Source organism: Perca fluviatilis, chromosome 2 (assembly GCF_010015445.1).
Source record: "Perca fluviatilis chromosome 2, GENO_Pfluv_1.0, whole genome shotgun sequence".
In the NCBI taxonomy this organism is placed as follows: Eukaryota; Metazoa; Chordata; class Actinopteri; order Perciformes; family Percidae; genus Perca; species Perca fluviatilis.
In genome coordinates, this window is record NC_053113.1 from 6,159,698 (window position 1) to 6,176,027 (window position 16,330).

General features: G+C 39.7%; 2 protein-coding genes across 2 annotated transcripts; both read left to right on the forward strand.

Annotated features, from left to right (window-relative positions):
- The first annotated feature begins 1,748 nt into the window (after window positions 1-1,748).
- Window positions 1,749-4,679, forward strand: LOC120545214 (olfactory receptor 11A1-like). The gene is made up of 2 exons (XM_039779352.1): window positions 1,749-2,685; window positions 4,588-4,679. Exons 1-2 carry the CDS (start codon window positions 1,749-1,751, stop codon window positions 4,677-4,679), a joined length of 1,029 nt encoding a protein of 342 aa, XP_039635286.1.
- A 4,842-nt stretch (window positions 4,680-9,521) lies between these two features.
- LOC120545220 (olfactory receptor 1-like) lies at window positions 9,522-14,813 on the forward strand. Its single transcript, XM_039779365.1, has 3 exons — window positions 9,522-10,142; window positions 10,293-10,399; window positions 14,747-14,813. Exons 1-3 carry the CDS (start codon window positions 9,522-9,524, stop codon window positions 14,811-14,813), a joined length of 795 nt encoding a protein of 264 aa, XP_039635299.1.
- The last annotated feature ends 1,517 nt before the right edge of the window (window positions 14,814-16,330 follow it).

A 16,330-nucleotide genomic window follows, 5' to 3' on the forward strand; every position in this document is an offset into this window, starting at 1 on the left:
AAAGGGTCGTGGGTGGGCGTACGGTTCTGTGACACGCGGGAGGAAAGAAAAAAGTGACTCTAGCCAGCGTAACAAGCAGGACGCGAACCCGGGTCTCCTGGGTGAAAGTCCTGTGTTTGACCCATCCGCCACCCCAACAAACTTCCTTCTGCAGTAATTTCCGCAGTAAGTCTCGCTTACATACTACTCGCTAAATCCTATCTAACTGCAGCTCTCCCCCGGTGCGTTACACAAACATACTGAAGGGCGCCTTTTTCGTTGCATCAGACGCTGACAGCCACTGTCCAAACGTCCGTATTTTACGAGTTCGGAATAAGAACGGGTTGGAAAATCAGTATAGGCCTTTACCAGGGTTGTGATAATTATTTTTACCTTTTTTAAATAAATACTGGAATATTAATAATAGTTCAAAGTATAAATAGTTTTTAGTCAAATAACATAAAAAGACAAGACCCCTCTACGAAACTTTTCTCCCTCAAAAAACAGCAAACTAAACGTAACTTCTAGGCTACACACACACACACACACACACACACACACACACACACACATACAGCAATATAAACAACAGCTCCATGCTTTATTCACATCGTTCTTGTAAAATAATAATAATAATAATCAGTAAACACAATGCATCGCTGAGAACAGCACTTACCAGCAGCTGCGGTATTGAAGATCCTCTCCTTCTGGTAGTAGTGCTCGTGCGCGGTATTGAAAAACGCGCGTGCGGCAAATCCTCCCGGTCTGGATGAGGTTGTCAGGTGAAAGGTCATCATGTGGTTCATTTTATTTACAAATAAATTATTATTCTTTAATTTACTAATAATTTGGGCAGGCCTTCACAAAAGGCCCTTTTGCCTTGACAAAAGGGCACTTTAGGCATCAAGGGGCAAAGGGGCAGGTGCTCAAGCACCCGCCCCCCATCTGCACGTGCCTGCTGCCCGGTGCATTCCATACAGATGCTAAAGGGTGATGTTTGCGTCGGTATCTGACGCTGAGACCCTGACCAAGCGTCAGTATTTTACGAGTTGGGAGTGAGAACGGGTTGACAGAACAGGAGGTGAAAACAACAGCTCGGTCTCATGGCAGTACGTGAAATGATCACGTATTTTTAATCTATTGATACATGTTCACAGGGACGTTTTTGTCGTTTCTTTCGTGGTGGTCAGCACGAAATGAAAACTATGGTACACATCTATGGTAGCGAGTAGTATGAAATACCGTCCCGTGTTTGAATATATGACTTGACTTGAATTTGAGGTGATACCACCACTTTTAATATTTTAATATTACTTTAGATCGCTTTTAAATGATTTTCTTTTAACTACCGACAAATTCAAATGATTGTCTGATCATCAGTTAGAAAATCAGTAATTGGTTTCTTTGACGATGACGTCAGTCTGCTGCTGTGGGCGTCCACTGACTCTAAACGTTTAGAAGAAGAAGAAGCAGAGTTACAGTTCAGTACGGAGGGACTCACAGTATCATTCACACAATGTCACAAACTGTTTGTAGTTTCTCTCCTAACCATTGTGTTGACTTTAAATAAGAGTGGTAAGTTGTAAGATGTTTGTCACACATGACTCCTCACTCATTTGTTGACTGTAAGAATACTGTTTGTGTTGATGCTTCAGCTGCACTCTGTGCTACATGTTAATATTTAAAACTGTTGCACACTTATAACAGACAACATGTTACATCATAATACTCATATTGTAATACAGTACTTTGAACCAGAAAGGAGAATAATGATAAACTCTTCATATGTTTCATATTTCACACTTGCTGCTTACTTTGACACTGATGTGTTTAAATATTTATATTTCTTGCTCATTTTTTCTTTGTATGTTTTCATAGTTTGTGCCAATCTTTTGCTGATTGTGGTTATCTGTATGAACAGAAGCTTACATGAACCTATGTACATTTTTCTGTGCAGCCTGTTTGTAAATGAACTGTATGGTAGTACAGGGTTGTTTCCATTCCTTCTGGTTCAGATCCTCTCTGACATTCACACTGTTTCTGCTCCCTTCTGTTTCCTGCAGATTTTCTGTGTGTATACTTATGGTGGTGTAGAGTATACTAACTTAGCCGTCATGTCTTATGACAGATATCTTGCTATCTGTTATCCTCTGCAATATCACGTACATATGACATCTAATAAGGTAGTTTTGCTTATTGCTGTAACATGGTCTGTTCCTTTTTTTGCTGTTTTTGTCACAACATTATTGAGTGCCTCCTTACAGCTGTGTGGGAACATCATTAATAGTGTTTACTGTGACAACTATTCCATTATAAAGTTGGCTTGCTATGACACAAGAGTAAATAATGTCTATGAACTTGTTGCTGCTTATCTAATATTCTGTGTTCCTGTATCTATAATATTTTACACTTACATTAAGATCCTTAAAGTGTGTTTTTCTGGTTCTAAACAGACCAGACAGAAAGCTGTCAGTACCTGCACACCTCACCTCGCTTCTCTGCTCAACTTTTTCTTTGGTTCTTTCTTTGAAATATTACAGAGCAGGTTTGATATGAGCAGCGTACCCAACGTGTTACAAACATTGTTGCCATTGTATTTTCTGACATGCCAACCGATCTTTAACCCTGTAATGTACGGCCTCAACATGTCCAAAATACGCATCATGTGTCAAAGTCTGCTTTCAAATTCTGTGTTGAGGGGATGCTGTAATTTTTTTTTGTTCAAAACTGGATTTTCTAAAATGTGGTTTAGAAAAAGTATCATGTAATAAAGTGATCCATATTGTTATAGAAAGAACATTTCTTGTTATAACTTGAAAATATCTTGTTGTAATGTAATAACATGATATTGATAGCATTTTTTTTAACGATACTACCAAAAAGTTAAATGAGTTGAGTGAGTAGAATTTAAATTTGAAGTTAGAAGAAAGCTTAACCTTTTAGTCACGAACTTCTATAGAGCAGATTTTGATTTAATATGTCCAAAATATGCATTGTGTTAAACTCTGCTTTAAAGTTATATTGGGAAGTGTAGATTTGTTCAGCTTGAGTTAAATTGAGAAAACAATAAATGTTTGCCCTTGGCTCAACAGTGTTGTCATAATCATTTTTTTAGTGAGCATATTGTATCAACATGTGTAGGACATTTATCATGCAGATGTCCACACAAAGTTGATCCTGCATGTGAAAGGTGATCTACTCTAGTTCACATCGTTATGTTTTTATTAGGGCTGTCAAAGATGATAAAAAAACCAATCACACAAAAACAAGCCTATTAAAATGTGTTTTAAGAAGTGATTGCAAACTGACATGCAAATAACTTTAGTCTTGAAGAGAGAACCATCTGGAAGGACTTTGAAACTCAACTTGACTTTACTGAGACCAGCATAAGAGTACAACACAGCTGTGTAAATGTAATTTGCACTCCTTGCCACTAGGAGGCGACATTAACCAGTAAATGGCAGAGTGAACTCTGAGGGCAGAACCAACCTGAGTTCTCCTTAGTTTTGCAAGAGCTTCAGCCATTACGCTAGTAGAAACTACAGTGCAACTAAATGTCCTTCTTCTGTTGAAAAGACATGATAATCCGTTAGTGAATAGTGTTCCTGACACGTGTTTTTGTAGTAATTCCCTGATAACATCACGCATAATAATGAGGGTTAAAACAGATCTGTGATGTTGTTTTGCCCTCAAAGTTCTCTGTGAAGTTAGATCTGAAGTGAAGAGATCTAATATCGTGTTTCATGTGGAGTGAGCACCGCGCCGTACTCAGTTTAAAAACTAGTCTTTAAAATACGTCACAGGAGAACCAGCTTTAAAGTGCCCATATTATGAAAAAATCACATTTTCTGTGATTTGGGGTGTTATTTTGTGGTGCTTCCACACGCATACAAACTTTGAAAAAAATCCATCCATGGTGTTTTGAGTGAGATACGGTTTCTGAATGTGTCCTGCCTTCAGTCTCCTGGTGAGCTGTTCAATATCTGCACGGCTTGTGACGTCACAAGCCGAAACGAGCTGGCTAACCGCAACGGTTAGCATGCTAGCGACTAACACTAGCATGTTACCTCGTTCTCAATAGCAAAGCACTGCTACAACACACATAAGTTCACCATAATCTCCAAAAGAACTACTTCCATGTGCTCCCTGGTTTAGAAGAAGTCTCCCAGCTAATCCTGCCTTGGAACTGACTAAAGTTGGAGAAACAGGCTTTTTACTGTCTATGGAGCTAGCTGTCATGATCTACATCTGAGCTACTGAGCATGTGCGAGTGCAATCAAAGATAGTACAGAAGAAAAGAGGTCTCACTCTGTAGCTAAAACAGAGACCTGGTGAAAAGAGGAGCTGCAGCAGTGAGAGAGAGAGCTGTGCAGTACAACAAAAATATGGTGTTTTTTGAAAATTAAACCATGTAAACCTATTCTGGTACAACCTTAAAATACAATTATGAACCTGAAAATGAGCAGAATATGGGCGCTTTAAAAGTGACGTATTTTCTTTTTAAATAAGAACTGTGTGGTGGATCCAATTCATGCCGATGTGAAGAGTGGTTCATGGGGATTTGACACTTTAATGTGTTGCGAACGGGATTTGATGTGGTGTTGACAGCACCCCCACACCAACACACTCCCAGTGAGGCTAAAGCAGTCAACCTAGAGGAAACACTGAACCAGGTCCAGTTGCAAACCTTCCTTGGATAACTATAACTTGGATGACTCAGAAGCTTCACAGACATGTTAAAAATGACTAACCCTCTCTACATACTATTCTCTACTGTTGTCTCTTCATACTACTCTCTACTGCTGTCTCTCTACATACTACTCTCTACTGATGTCTCTCTACATACTACTCTCTACTGTTGTCTCTACATACTACTCTCTACTGATGTCTCTCTACATACTACTCTCTACTGATGTCTCTCTACATACTACTCTCTACTGATGTCTCTCTACATACTACTCTCTACTGTAGTCTCTCTACATACTACTCTCTACTGTTGTCTCTCTAAATAATATTCTCTACTGTTGTCTCTTGTAATAGATGCAATACACAGTAGATCATCCTTGCGGCATGAATCAACTTTCTCAATGCTGGGATTTTCAATAAAGTCTTGAATATTGAATCCCATTGCTACTAATGTCACAAGCACAATGACTCACCAACATTGATTGTCTTAGCTCAGGAAAATGATATCCCGGACGAGCCCCCACTTGTGTTACGACCCCTCTGAGGGATTCAGGGACTGTAACACGACAATCAATAAAATGTGAAAGTCCGTGTAGAAGTGAAACATTTGGTCTTTATTCCAAACATGGAAATAGTTCACAACAGGAGGGTGGAGGATGGGACCTGGAGGTTGTGCCAAACAAATGAAATCAATATAACAAAACAGGGCCTAACTCACCACTAGCTCTACAAGCAAAACAAAATCAAACCAAATACCTAGCCTGCTTCTCTACAAAAAGATTAAGAGAACGTTAAACAGGCGGCAACAACCACTAAGCCTGGTGTATCTATACAATGATCAACTATGTGCAAAAATGTACAGGGTACCCCAACTTACCTACGGTCCTCAACCTCCACCTCACAAAACTCTTAAGTTTAATAACAAAGCAGCCTCAGCATAAAGGACAGGAACACTGGCAACCAGCCAGCAATGCAGAGCAAGACTGAGCTCCTGCTTCTCAGGAGTCCTTTTTATGGACTTCCACCTCGCATGCTGATTGGTCCACTCCAAACACAGGTGGAAAGCAATCATCTCAATCACCTGGAGAGAAAGCAGAGTAAGCAAGAGAAGGAACAACAAGAGAGAGACCCATGCCGACAGGTGCTTTGTCTGACATGTAACATCTCTCTACATATTCCTATCTACTGTTGTCTCTCTTCATACTTCTTTCTACTGTTGTCTCTCAACATACTACTCTCTACTGTAGTCTCTCAACATACTACTCTCTACTGTAGTCTCTCTACATACTACTCTCTACTGTAGTCTCTCTACATAATACTCTCTACTGTTGTCTCTCTACATACTACTCTCTACTGTTGTCTCTCTACATACTACTCTCTACTGTTGTCTCTCTACATACTACTCTCTACTGTTGTCTCTCTACATACTACTCTACTGTTGTCTCTCTACATACTACTCTCTACTGTTGTCTCTCTACATACTACTCTCTACTGTTGTCTCTCTACATACTACTCTCTACTGTTGTCTCTCTAAATAATATTCTCTACTGTTGTCTCTTGTAATAGATGCAATACACAGTAGATCATCCTTGCGGCATGAATCAACTTTCTCAATGCTGGGATTTTCAATAAAGTCTTGAATATTGAATCCCATTGCTACTAATGTCACAAGCACAATGACTCACCAACATTGATTGTCTTAGCTCAGGAAAATGATATCCCGGACGAGCCCCCACTTGTGTTACGACCCCTCTGAGGGATTCAGGGACTGTAACACGACAATCAATAAAATGTGAAAGTCCGTGTAGAAGTGAAACATTTGGTCTTTATTCCAAACATGGAAATAGTTCACAACAGGAGGGTGGAGGATGGGACCTGGAGGTTGTGCCAAACAAATGAAATCAATATAACAAAACAGGGCCTAACTCACCACTAGCTCTACAAGCAAAACAAAATCAAATCAAATACCTAGCCTGCTTCTCTACAAAAAGATTAAGAGAACGTTAAACAGGCGGCAACAACCACTAAGCCTGGTGTATCTATACAATGATCAACTATGTGCAAAATGTACAGGGTACCCCCAACTTACCTACGGGTCCTCAACCTCCACCTCACAAAACTCTTAAGTTTAATAACAAAGCAGCCTCAGCATAAAGGACAGGAACACTGGCAACCAGCCAGCAATGCAGAGCAAGACTGAGCTCACTGCTTCTCAGGAGTCCTTTTATGGACTTCCACCTCGCATGCTGATTGGTCCACTCCAAACACAGGTGGAAAGCAATCATCTCAATCACCTGGAGAGAAGCAGAGTAAGCAAGAGAAGGAACAACAGAGAGACCCATGCCGGGGTGCTTTTGTCTGACATGTAACATCTCTCTACATATTCCTATCTACTGTTGTCTCTCAACATACTACTCTCTACTGTTGTCTCTCAACATACTACTCTCTACTGTAGTCTCTCTACATACTACTCTCTACTGTAGTCTCTCTACATACTACTCTCTACTGTAGTCTCTCTACATACTACTCTCTACTGTTGTCTCTCTACATACTACTCTCTACTGTTGTCTCTCTACATACTACTCTCTACTGTTGTCTCTCTACATACTACTCTCTACTGTAGTCTCTTACATAATACTCTCTACTGTAGTCTCTCACCATAATACTCTCTACTGTTGTCTCTCTCATACTACTCTCTACTGTTGTCTCTACAATACATACTCTCTACTGTTGTCTCTACGTACTACTCTCTACTGTTGTCTCTACATACTACTCTCTACTGTTGTCTCTCTACGTACTACTCTCTACTGTTGTCTCTCTACGTACTACTCTCTACTGTTGTCTCTACGTACTACTCTCTACTGTTGTCTCTACGTACTACTCTATACTGTTGTCTCTACGTACTACTCTATACTGTTGTCTCTACGTACTACTCTATACTGTTGTCTCTACATACTACTCTCTACTGTTGTCTCTTCATACTACTTTCTACAGTTGTCTCGCTACATACTACTCTCTACTGCTGTCTCTCTCCATACTACTCTCTACTGTTGTCTCGCTACTGTGGTGGCAAATTTTATTTTAACCATTTGTTTAATGATATTAACCATTGGTTTAATGATTGTTTTATAACGTCACAAGATTTAGCTTCTTCATGTGTAGATTCAAAAGGCTCCAAGTGAAATAGTTGGTAACCGTGAACTATAGCCCAGTAGAATTATTTAGTTTTACTAGTTTGAACCTTCTCACATTGTTGACTTTTTAGCAGACGAAGTCGAGAAGGCCACAAACCGTGTCTCCTTCTGCCTCCTGAGATAAACTGATGTTTAGGCTAATGAAAAGAACAGGAGCAGAGGGGAAGGTGAGACAATTGTGTGACTGTTAATGATGTCTCTTTTCAACTATGGCCATACTAAAAGATACATTTAGAGGGGTGGCTTAACGGAGTTTCTTCACTATATGATGTTTGGATGTTTAGACTTTAGGTTAGAAAGACATTTTCAGTTGTGCCTTTGAAAGTGTGTTTTCTCCATTTGCAAATGTAAATAAATACTCAAAGACCAAACTTTGGTTTAATTCTCAAACAGTCGTTATTCGTTTTGATTTTATCATGAATATCACTAACGCTGCTGCTTCAAGGAAAACTTCCACGACACTACATACTACTCTCTACTGTTGTCTCTCTGTTGTCTCTCTACATACTACTCTCTACTGTTGTCTCGCTACATACTACTCTCTACTGTTGTCTCGCTACATACTACTCTCTACTGTTGTCTCGCTACATACTACTCTCTACTGTTGTCTCGCTACATACTACTCTCTACTGTTGTCTCTCTACATACTACTCTCTACTGTTGTCTCTCTACTAGGGGTGGGGGGAAAAATCAATACAGCATAGTATCACAATATTTTCTGTGGCAATACTGTATCGATACACAGACGCCAAGTATCGATCTTTTATTATATATGTGTTAGTCAGTTTGTTTGCTTGACAATCTGATTTTGCAGCAATACAATTGAAGTGAGATGAACAAACAGAGAAATGTTTAATTTTAGATAAAACAGATGTTTTAAGCCCATTTTGGGGACATAATTTGAAATTGGGAAAAATTTGAAGTTGGAAAAAAGTTAATGAATTGCAATATATCACAGAATATTGCAATATGTTTAAAATCGCAATATCGTATCGTGACATAAGTATCGTGATTATATCGTATCGTAAGGCCTCTGGTGATTCCCACCCCTACTCTCTACATACTACTCTCTACTGTTGTCTCTCTACATACTACTCTCATTCTACTCTCTACTGTTGTCTCTCTACATACTACGTCTTCTTACATCTTACTTTCTCTGAACATGTAACATTATGTTGAAAATATGACTTATAAACTTGACTTTGAAATGATTCCAACACTTTAAATATTTTAATATTTCTTTAGATGCTTTCAAATGAAATTGTCTTTAACTACCAACAAATTAAAATGATTTTCTGAGCATCAGCTAGAAAATCAGTAATTGGTTTCTTTGACGATGACGTCAGTCGGCTGCTGTGGGCGTCCCCTGACTCTAAACGTTTAGAAGAAGCAGAAGCAGAGTTACAGTTCAGTATGGAGGGACTCACAGTATCATTCACACAATGTCACAAACTGTTTGTAGTTTCTCTCCTAACCATTGTGTTGACTTTAAATTAGAGTGGTAAGTTGTAAGATGTTTGTCACACATGAGGTTTGTGTTGATGCTTTAGCTGCACTCTGTGATACATGTTAACATTTAAAACTGTTGCACACTTGTAACAACAACATATGACATCATAATACTCATATTGTAATACAGTACTTTGAACCAAAAGGAGAATCATGATAAACTCTTCATATGTTTCATATTTCACACTTGCTGCTTACTTTGACACGGAGATGTTTAAATACTTATATTTCTTGCTCATTTTGTCTTTATATATGTTAATAGTTTGTGCCAATCTTTTGCTGATTGTAGTTATCTGTAAGAACAGAAGCTTACATGAACCTATGTACCTTTTTCTGTGCAGCCTGTTTGTAAATGAACTGTATGGTAGTACAGGGTTGTTTCCATTCCTTCTGGTTCAGATCCTCTCTGACATTCACACTGTTTCTGCTCCCTTCTGTTTCCTGCAGATTTTCTGTCTGTATACTTATGGCAGTGTAGAGTTTACTAACTTAGCCGTCATGTCTTATGACAGATATCTTGCTATCTGTTATCCTCTGCAATATCACATACATATGACATCTAATAAGGTCGTTGTGCTTATTGCTGTAACATGGTCTCTTCCTTTTTTTGCTGTTTTTGTCACAACATTATTGAGTGCCTCCTTACAGCTGTGTGGGAACATCATTAATAAAGTTTACTGTGACAACTATTACATCATAAAATTGGCTTGCTATGAAACAAGAGTTAATAATGTCTATGAACTCGTTGCTGTTTCTCTATCAGTCTGTGTTCCTGTAACTGTAATCTTTTACACTTACATTAAGATCCTTAAAGTGTGTTTTTCTGGTTCTAAACAGACCAGACAGAAAGCTGTCAGTACCTGCACACCCCACCTCGCTTCTCTGATCAACTTTTTCTTAGGTTCTTTCTTTGAAATATTACAGAGCAGGTTTGATATGAGCAGCGTACCCAACGTGTTACGAATATTGTTGTCATTGTATTTTCTGACGTGCCAACCGATATTTAACCCTTTAATGTACGGCCTCAACATGTCCAAAATACGCATCATGTGTCAAAGTCTGTTTTCTGTGTTGGGAGGTTGCTATAATTAGTTTTATAGTTCAGGAACTGGCACGGTATCGGGATTGACATTTTTTTAACGATACCCAGCCAAACTGAAGAGGTACATGAGTCACGACATTCAAATTTAATTGGAAGTTGTCCTTGAAAGTAAATGTTTGCTTTGTTTGTTACGTTTGTATCGTTTTCACTTGATCTGAGAGACATGGTGTAGATGTTTTAGTTATTAAGTGGAATAGCAGCTAGAAGCAATAGCAAACTAGAAACGCAAAAAAGAATATGGTCTCTTCGTTAAAGACATTTTAGATTCAGTAACTGTGCATGGGCAGTTCGCTTGACTCCTAATGAAGTACACACTTAACCTTGTAGTCTTGAACATATATTGAGCAGGTTTAATTTGAACAGTGGGCCTCAACATGTCCAAAATATGCATTGTGTGTAAAAGTATGCTTTCAAATTATGTTGGGAAGTTAAACAAATAAAAGAAAAACAATAAATGTTTGCTCTTGGCTCAATAGTGTTGACAGTAATCATTTCTTTAGTTAACATATTGTATTAAAAGGTAGGACATTTATCATGTAGATGCCCACACAAAGTTGATCCAGTCCGTGAAAGGGGATCTCCTTATGCCCATTATTGTTGTATGCTCACATTGTTATGTTTTAATTTGGGCTGTCAATCGAATAAAATATAAAATAAAATGCCTTGAAAGAGGAAACTAAATCACATACAAATCAATATACACATCATTGTAAAAGTGAAAACAGAATATAGGGCAGATTTTAGGTACAGGACAAAATGGTAATTCAATCAGATCACAGAACATGCTTTGATTAATTGCGCATCAAAAGGAAATGAGTGGTACTGAGAGGAATTTGTGCTATTATAGCATTCATTTTCACAGTCCTAGTTTTAATCATAAGAAGCAAAGGCACCTGAGCTAAAACTTTAGCATTCTCAGCCAAAAATTTATTATTTGATATTTTGAAAGTTATTTGAAATTGTCCATTGAGCATGAATTAACCAGCCAGTAGTCTTGCTGTTAGGGCCAATTAAATCTTAAGTTTATTTTATTGAAATTTACCTTCCCCTGCTGGCACTTTTACTTAGCCTTATGACACCACCAGGAACTCTTTATAGGTAGATAGGAAGTGAGGCCTGGAAGGTGACCTCATTACAGGAGAAGCGCTAGCCACATTCGGGAGCGATATCGTTTTTTGACCACGAAACCACGAATACTGAACTGAATAAGATTGAAGCTTTTCATGTACATTTACACATACACCACTGGATAGAATATTTAAATTGTATTTAGTATAGTAGATCATATTTTCGTTGGAATTAAGTTTAAGTTTGTTTGAACGTGCGTCCTAAATGCCCCTCGCCTTGCTCGCACGGCGGCTTCATAGAACGTAAGACAAGTTGCCGAAACAAAGTAAAAAAACTTCGTTAAGGATTAGGAAAGCATTCCATCTTGGATTATCGACACCAGAGGATAAACCACGTGGATTCAATGCTGTTATCAGGACACATGCTGCATTGGAGAAAGCTGCTGATGGTGAAAACTTTCGTTGGGTCGTGAGTAACGAGATAACACAACTGAACTCTGACTGTTTTATGTGGACAAGCATAACGTTGACTGTTTGAGTGCTTGATAAACGGCGGAAAAGTTTGATACAGTGTAGCGTGCTATGAACCTCGCTGGCCGGCCGTCACACACACGCACACACACACACGTCCACAGTGCAGCAGCCAGAGGCGGGGGAGAGAGAGATACCCATTTCTCTTCGGGAGACTTGCTTAAATTATGACAAATAGACATTAGATTTCATACTTTTTTTGTTGTATTTGTTTTTCGATTTTAATGAAAAGACTGTTGTCGTGCTTGCATCACTCCCTTACCCCTCATAGTCCCTATGGCCACTTGGCCAGTGCGAATGCAAATAGAAAAAACTTTGTGGGAGAGTAGTTAGTAGATCTGCTTAGAAGTGGACTTTTCCTATAACTACGTTCCTGTAACTCCTTGGTCGGTAAACAGCTGTGGATGAGCATATTAAGGAACTAAAGAAGGTCATAAAATGGAAATTAGCAACATGTACACGCAAAATGAATGTACTTCAAAAGGAAGATGCAAGAAAAAGATATTGATGCTGTGAAACAACATTTTATCACTTCCCAATCACTTTGTGAAGAATTTAAGAATGCTCATGATGCTGTGCAAAATGTATTACCAGAACAGAAAAAGCAAATAGACAAAGTTGAATGGTATGAACCTAGGATAAAACCATTTGAAGATTTCCTGGAAGAGGTACAGGATTGGGAGTAATTAATAGCACAGCAAGGTGAATTAGAGGAACAGGAATTTCCTGCAGAAGAACAGGAGTCTGATGAACCAGTGGCTGCATCAGAGCAGCAAGAGGGTGCATTAGATCCACCAGAGTCAACAGATCTACAGGATTTAATACATCCAAATGATAGCATTTCTAATGTTAGTAAATCTAAATCATCTTCAGTGATATCTGCACATAGGAAGGCTCTTGCTGAGCAAGCGGCACTGTTGTCATGTAGGAAAGCATTGAATGCTAAGCATGCAAGCTTGAGCAAATGAGATTGATTTTAAACTCAAAGATTGAAGACACAGAACTCGAAGCAGAGATTGCTGCATCAGATGCCAAGATTAAGGCCGTAAGACTGAGATTCTCCTACGGACGATGGGGCAGATCAAGACTGTCTCAAGTTATGAGCTTTCTGGACTGGAAGTAGGAAACCTGGATGGAAACACCTTCATAGAACTCCCTAAGGTCTACACGCAAGATGCCATCCCACTGACCAAAGAGCATGTTACAACTCAGAATGACATCTCAAACTAACCATACTTCAAAGAAGAGAAGCTAAATGAGATTGATGCGGACATTGATCTTCTAATAGGAGCCAATGCCCCAAGAGCCCTTGAACCATGGCAGATTATCAATGCCGAAGACAGCGGCCCTTATGCAGTCAAGACTGTTTGGATGGGTGATCAATGGACCACTCAACTCTTGCACTGCTGAGGAGTCGTCAAGATTGCCAACTTTAACCGCAAACCACATTTCTGTGACAGAGTTGAAAGATCTACTGGTACAACAGTACAATCATGACTTTTTTTCCTGAGAGGAAATATGATGAAAAGAAAGATGTCTGCTGAAGATCGCAAGTTCATGCAGAGTGCCAAAAGCTTAGTAATGCTCAAGAACAGACATTGCTATATGTCACTTCAACTGCGAGACCGAGACGTGATGATGCTGAACAACCGTGACATTGCCAAGCAACGAGCCCTGAACCTGATCAGAAAGTTCAAATCAGATCCAACTTATGCTCTGGAATACAGGAACTTCATGACGGATGTCATACAGAAAGGCTATGCTGAGCTGGTGCCACAGGACAGGCTTCAGAGGCAAGATGGAAAAGTGTGGTACATCTCACATCATGCAGTGTATCACAAAAGGATACACTTACATCCCTTAATGATAAACTACTTCAAGGACCTGACCTGACAAACCCTCGCCGTTCTGCTAAGGTTCGGCCAAGAACCCATTGCTATGATGGCAGACATAAAAGAAATGAGACCAGAAGATTCAAAACCTAAGTGGCTAATAGGATTTCAGACATCCATGAGCTTTCAGCCAAAGACCAGTGGCGGCACATCAGCTCTAAGGAAAATCTGGCTGAAGACGTTTCACGTGGTCTGAACATTGAAGCTTTCCTGAAGTCCAAAAGATGGTTCCAAGGACCAGAGTTTCTTGCTAAACCAGACACTGAATGGCTAAATGCGTTAAAAGATTTTCCACCCATCGAGTCAAACGATCCTGAGGTAAAAAAACATAATGATAGTTAGTCTGATTGTAGAAGCAAAGAGCCCACTAAACAAGGTGAGTATTACTCACACTACACTAGAACAGACTCAAAAGAGCTGTAGCTTGGATGCTGAAGTTTCGGGCACTTCTGCAAGAAGAGAAACTACGTAGAGTCACTAGAAACACTCAGACTGAGCTAAAGTTCAAAGCAAAAGTAGAACTTACTGTAGAAGACCTGCAGGAGGTGGAACATTGTATTATCCACTTTGAACAAAGAAAAGCTTTCCAGCAGGAGATTAACTCACTCAAGCGAGGACATCTATGTGCCAAAACAAGCACTCTCCGCAAGCTGAACCCAATCCTGGACCAGGATATCTTGAGAGTAGGAGGTAGACTTAACAAAATTGCCTTACCAAGTGAAATGAAGAACCCAGTAATTCTGCTAAAGAATTCTAGACTGATCCTACAGCAAATCCATCTGCAAGTAGGGCACTCCGGAAGAAGTCACATGCTAGCCAAGCTGCAAGAAAGATTCTGGCTACTTTGTGCTAATGCCATGGCTAGGAAAACCATAAAAAGGTACATCTTCTGCTGAAGATATCAAGCCAAGTTGGAACAGCAGAAGATGGCAGATTTGCCACAGGACCGCATAATCCCAGATGAACCTCCATTCACCCATGTTGGGGTAGAATATGAAGAACACAAACATGGTTTTACAGGCAAAATGCAGGAAGGATCACCATTAATCAATCTACCCTTCTTTGATTAAGCACAGTTTAGTTATAGGTCTCTCAATAATGTTTTTTGTCTGTAGCTTGACAGAATGTACCAGACCTCTTTTTTCAGGATGAACTTCAAGCACTTTGCCAAGAAGCCAAGATCCACGTGGAGCTGTGGAGTCCATGATGACTACGACATCTCCAACAACTAGGCTCCTCTTCCTTTGGTTCCACTTCTGTCTTTCCTGGAGTAACGGCAAATACTCCCTGATCCATCTCCTCCAAACCAAATCCGCGAGATATTGAACCTGTTTCCATCGCCGCTTCATGTACATGTCAAAAGGTTCAAAAAGACCTGGGGTCTCATTTATAAACGTGGCATACGCACAAAACGGGGATGAAAACGTGCGTACGCCACTTCCCACGCAAAGGTTGTGATTTATAAAAAACAAACTTGACGGGAGAATGTGCGGTCCTCCACACAAACTCTGACCCATGCGTATGTACATTTTGGAGACAAAATAGGAATTGGCGACGAAGATGGTGAGGTGGTGAACTGAAGTCAGACTGCAGAAAGTACATGTGGGAATAAGGGTTAGGCTACTCTTAATATGTTTAAGTATTAAAAAATAATGCCTCGCACATTTCTTCACACCATATGAAGATTAAATCCAGCAGTGTTATTTGCGCTTTTACTGAGTGATAATTGTTCCATAAACACCTCAAACTCAAATCCTAAATAAAATCTCATTCTTAATATTTAATCAGCGCTGTCTCGCCGTCACATTGTCCGCTACGGAGCGCAGGAGGACGAGATGGCCCGACTGCATGGAATACAGGATAGCATCAAATACCCTATCATTAGATAACTGCACAACACAGTGTAAATAACTAAATATCTGTCTTTAAAACTGTGCATATATCATCAAATGTCAAAGTCTGGAAATACAGCCGTTAAGCTCTCGCGCAATCGTTACGCTCTATGTCCTTGTTATCGGTCTAAAATTTAATACCGTTTATAACAAACCCTGCATGAAGAAAAGTGTGTTTGCTTATTACATTTCGATTTCAAATTGTATCTCGGGGTGGGGGATACTGCGGTGAACCCGTGCGTAATGCTGCATGATGGCACTGCTGGCCCTACAGGAGGACTGCAATGGAAGAATCAGGAGAAAAAGAGACTTCAGAGACCATGATGATGACTGGCTCATATGCAGATTTAAATTCCCTAATATAGCTGTAATAGTAATATAGCTGCGCTCTTGGATCTATGTACTGAATTGGGTCCAGTAGAGAGGGCAACGCGCCGGAACCGTGCCATCCCGGTCCAAATACAGGTCCTCGCCACTC

What these genes read in the sequence shown, in the direction of transcription:
- LOC120545214 (XM_039779352.1), top strand. Translation starts at nt 1,749, where the DNA reads ATGATAAACTCTTCATATGTTTCATATTTCACACTTGCTGCTTACTTT. An exon ending in TTCTGTGTTGAGGGGATGCT is followed by an intron (nt 2,686 to 4,587) that starts GTAATTTTTTTT and finishes TGGTGTTGACAG; the next exon opens with CACCCCCACACCAACACACT.
- LOC120545220 (XM_039779365.1), top strand. Translation starts at nt 9,522, where the DNA reads ATGATAAACTCTTCATATGTTTCATATTTCACACTTGCTGCTTACTTT. An exon ending in CTCTATCAGTCTGTGTTCCT is followed by an intron (nt 10,143 to 10,292) that starts GTAACTGTAATC and finishes GAAATATTACAG; the next exon opens with AGCAGGTTTGATATGAGCAG. An exon ending in TTAATGTACGGCCTCAACAT is followed by an intron (nt 10,400 to 14,746) that starts GTCCAAAATACG and finishes TCCATCTGCAAG; the next exon opens with TAGGGCACTCCGGAAGAAGT.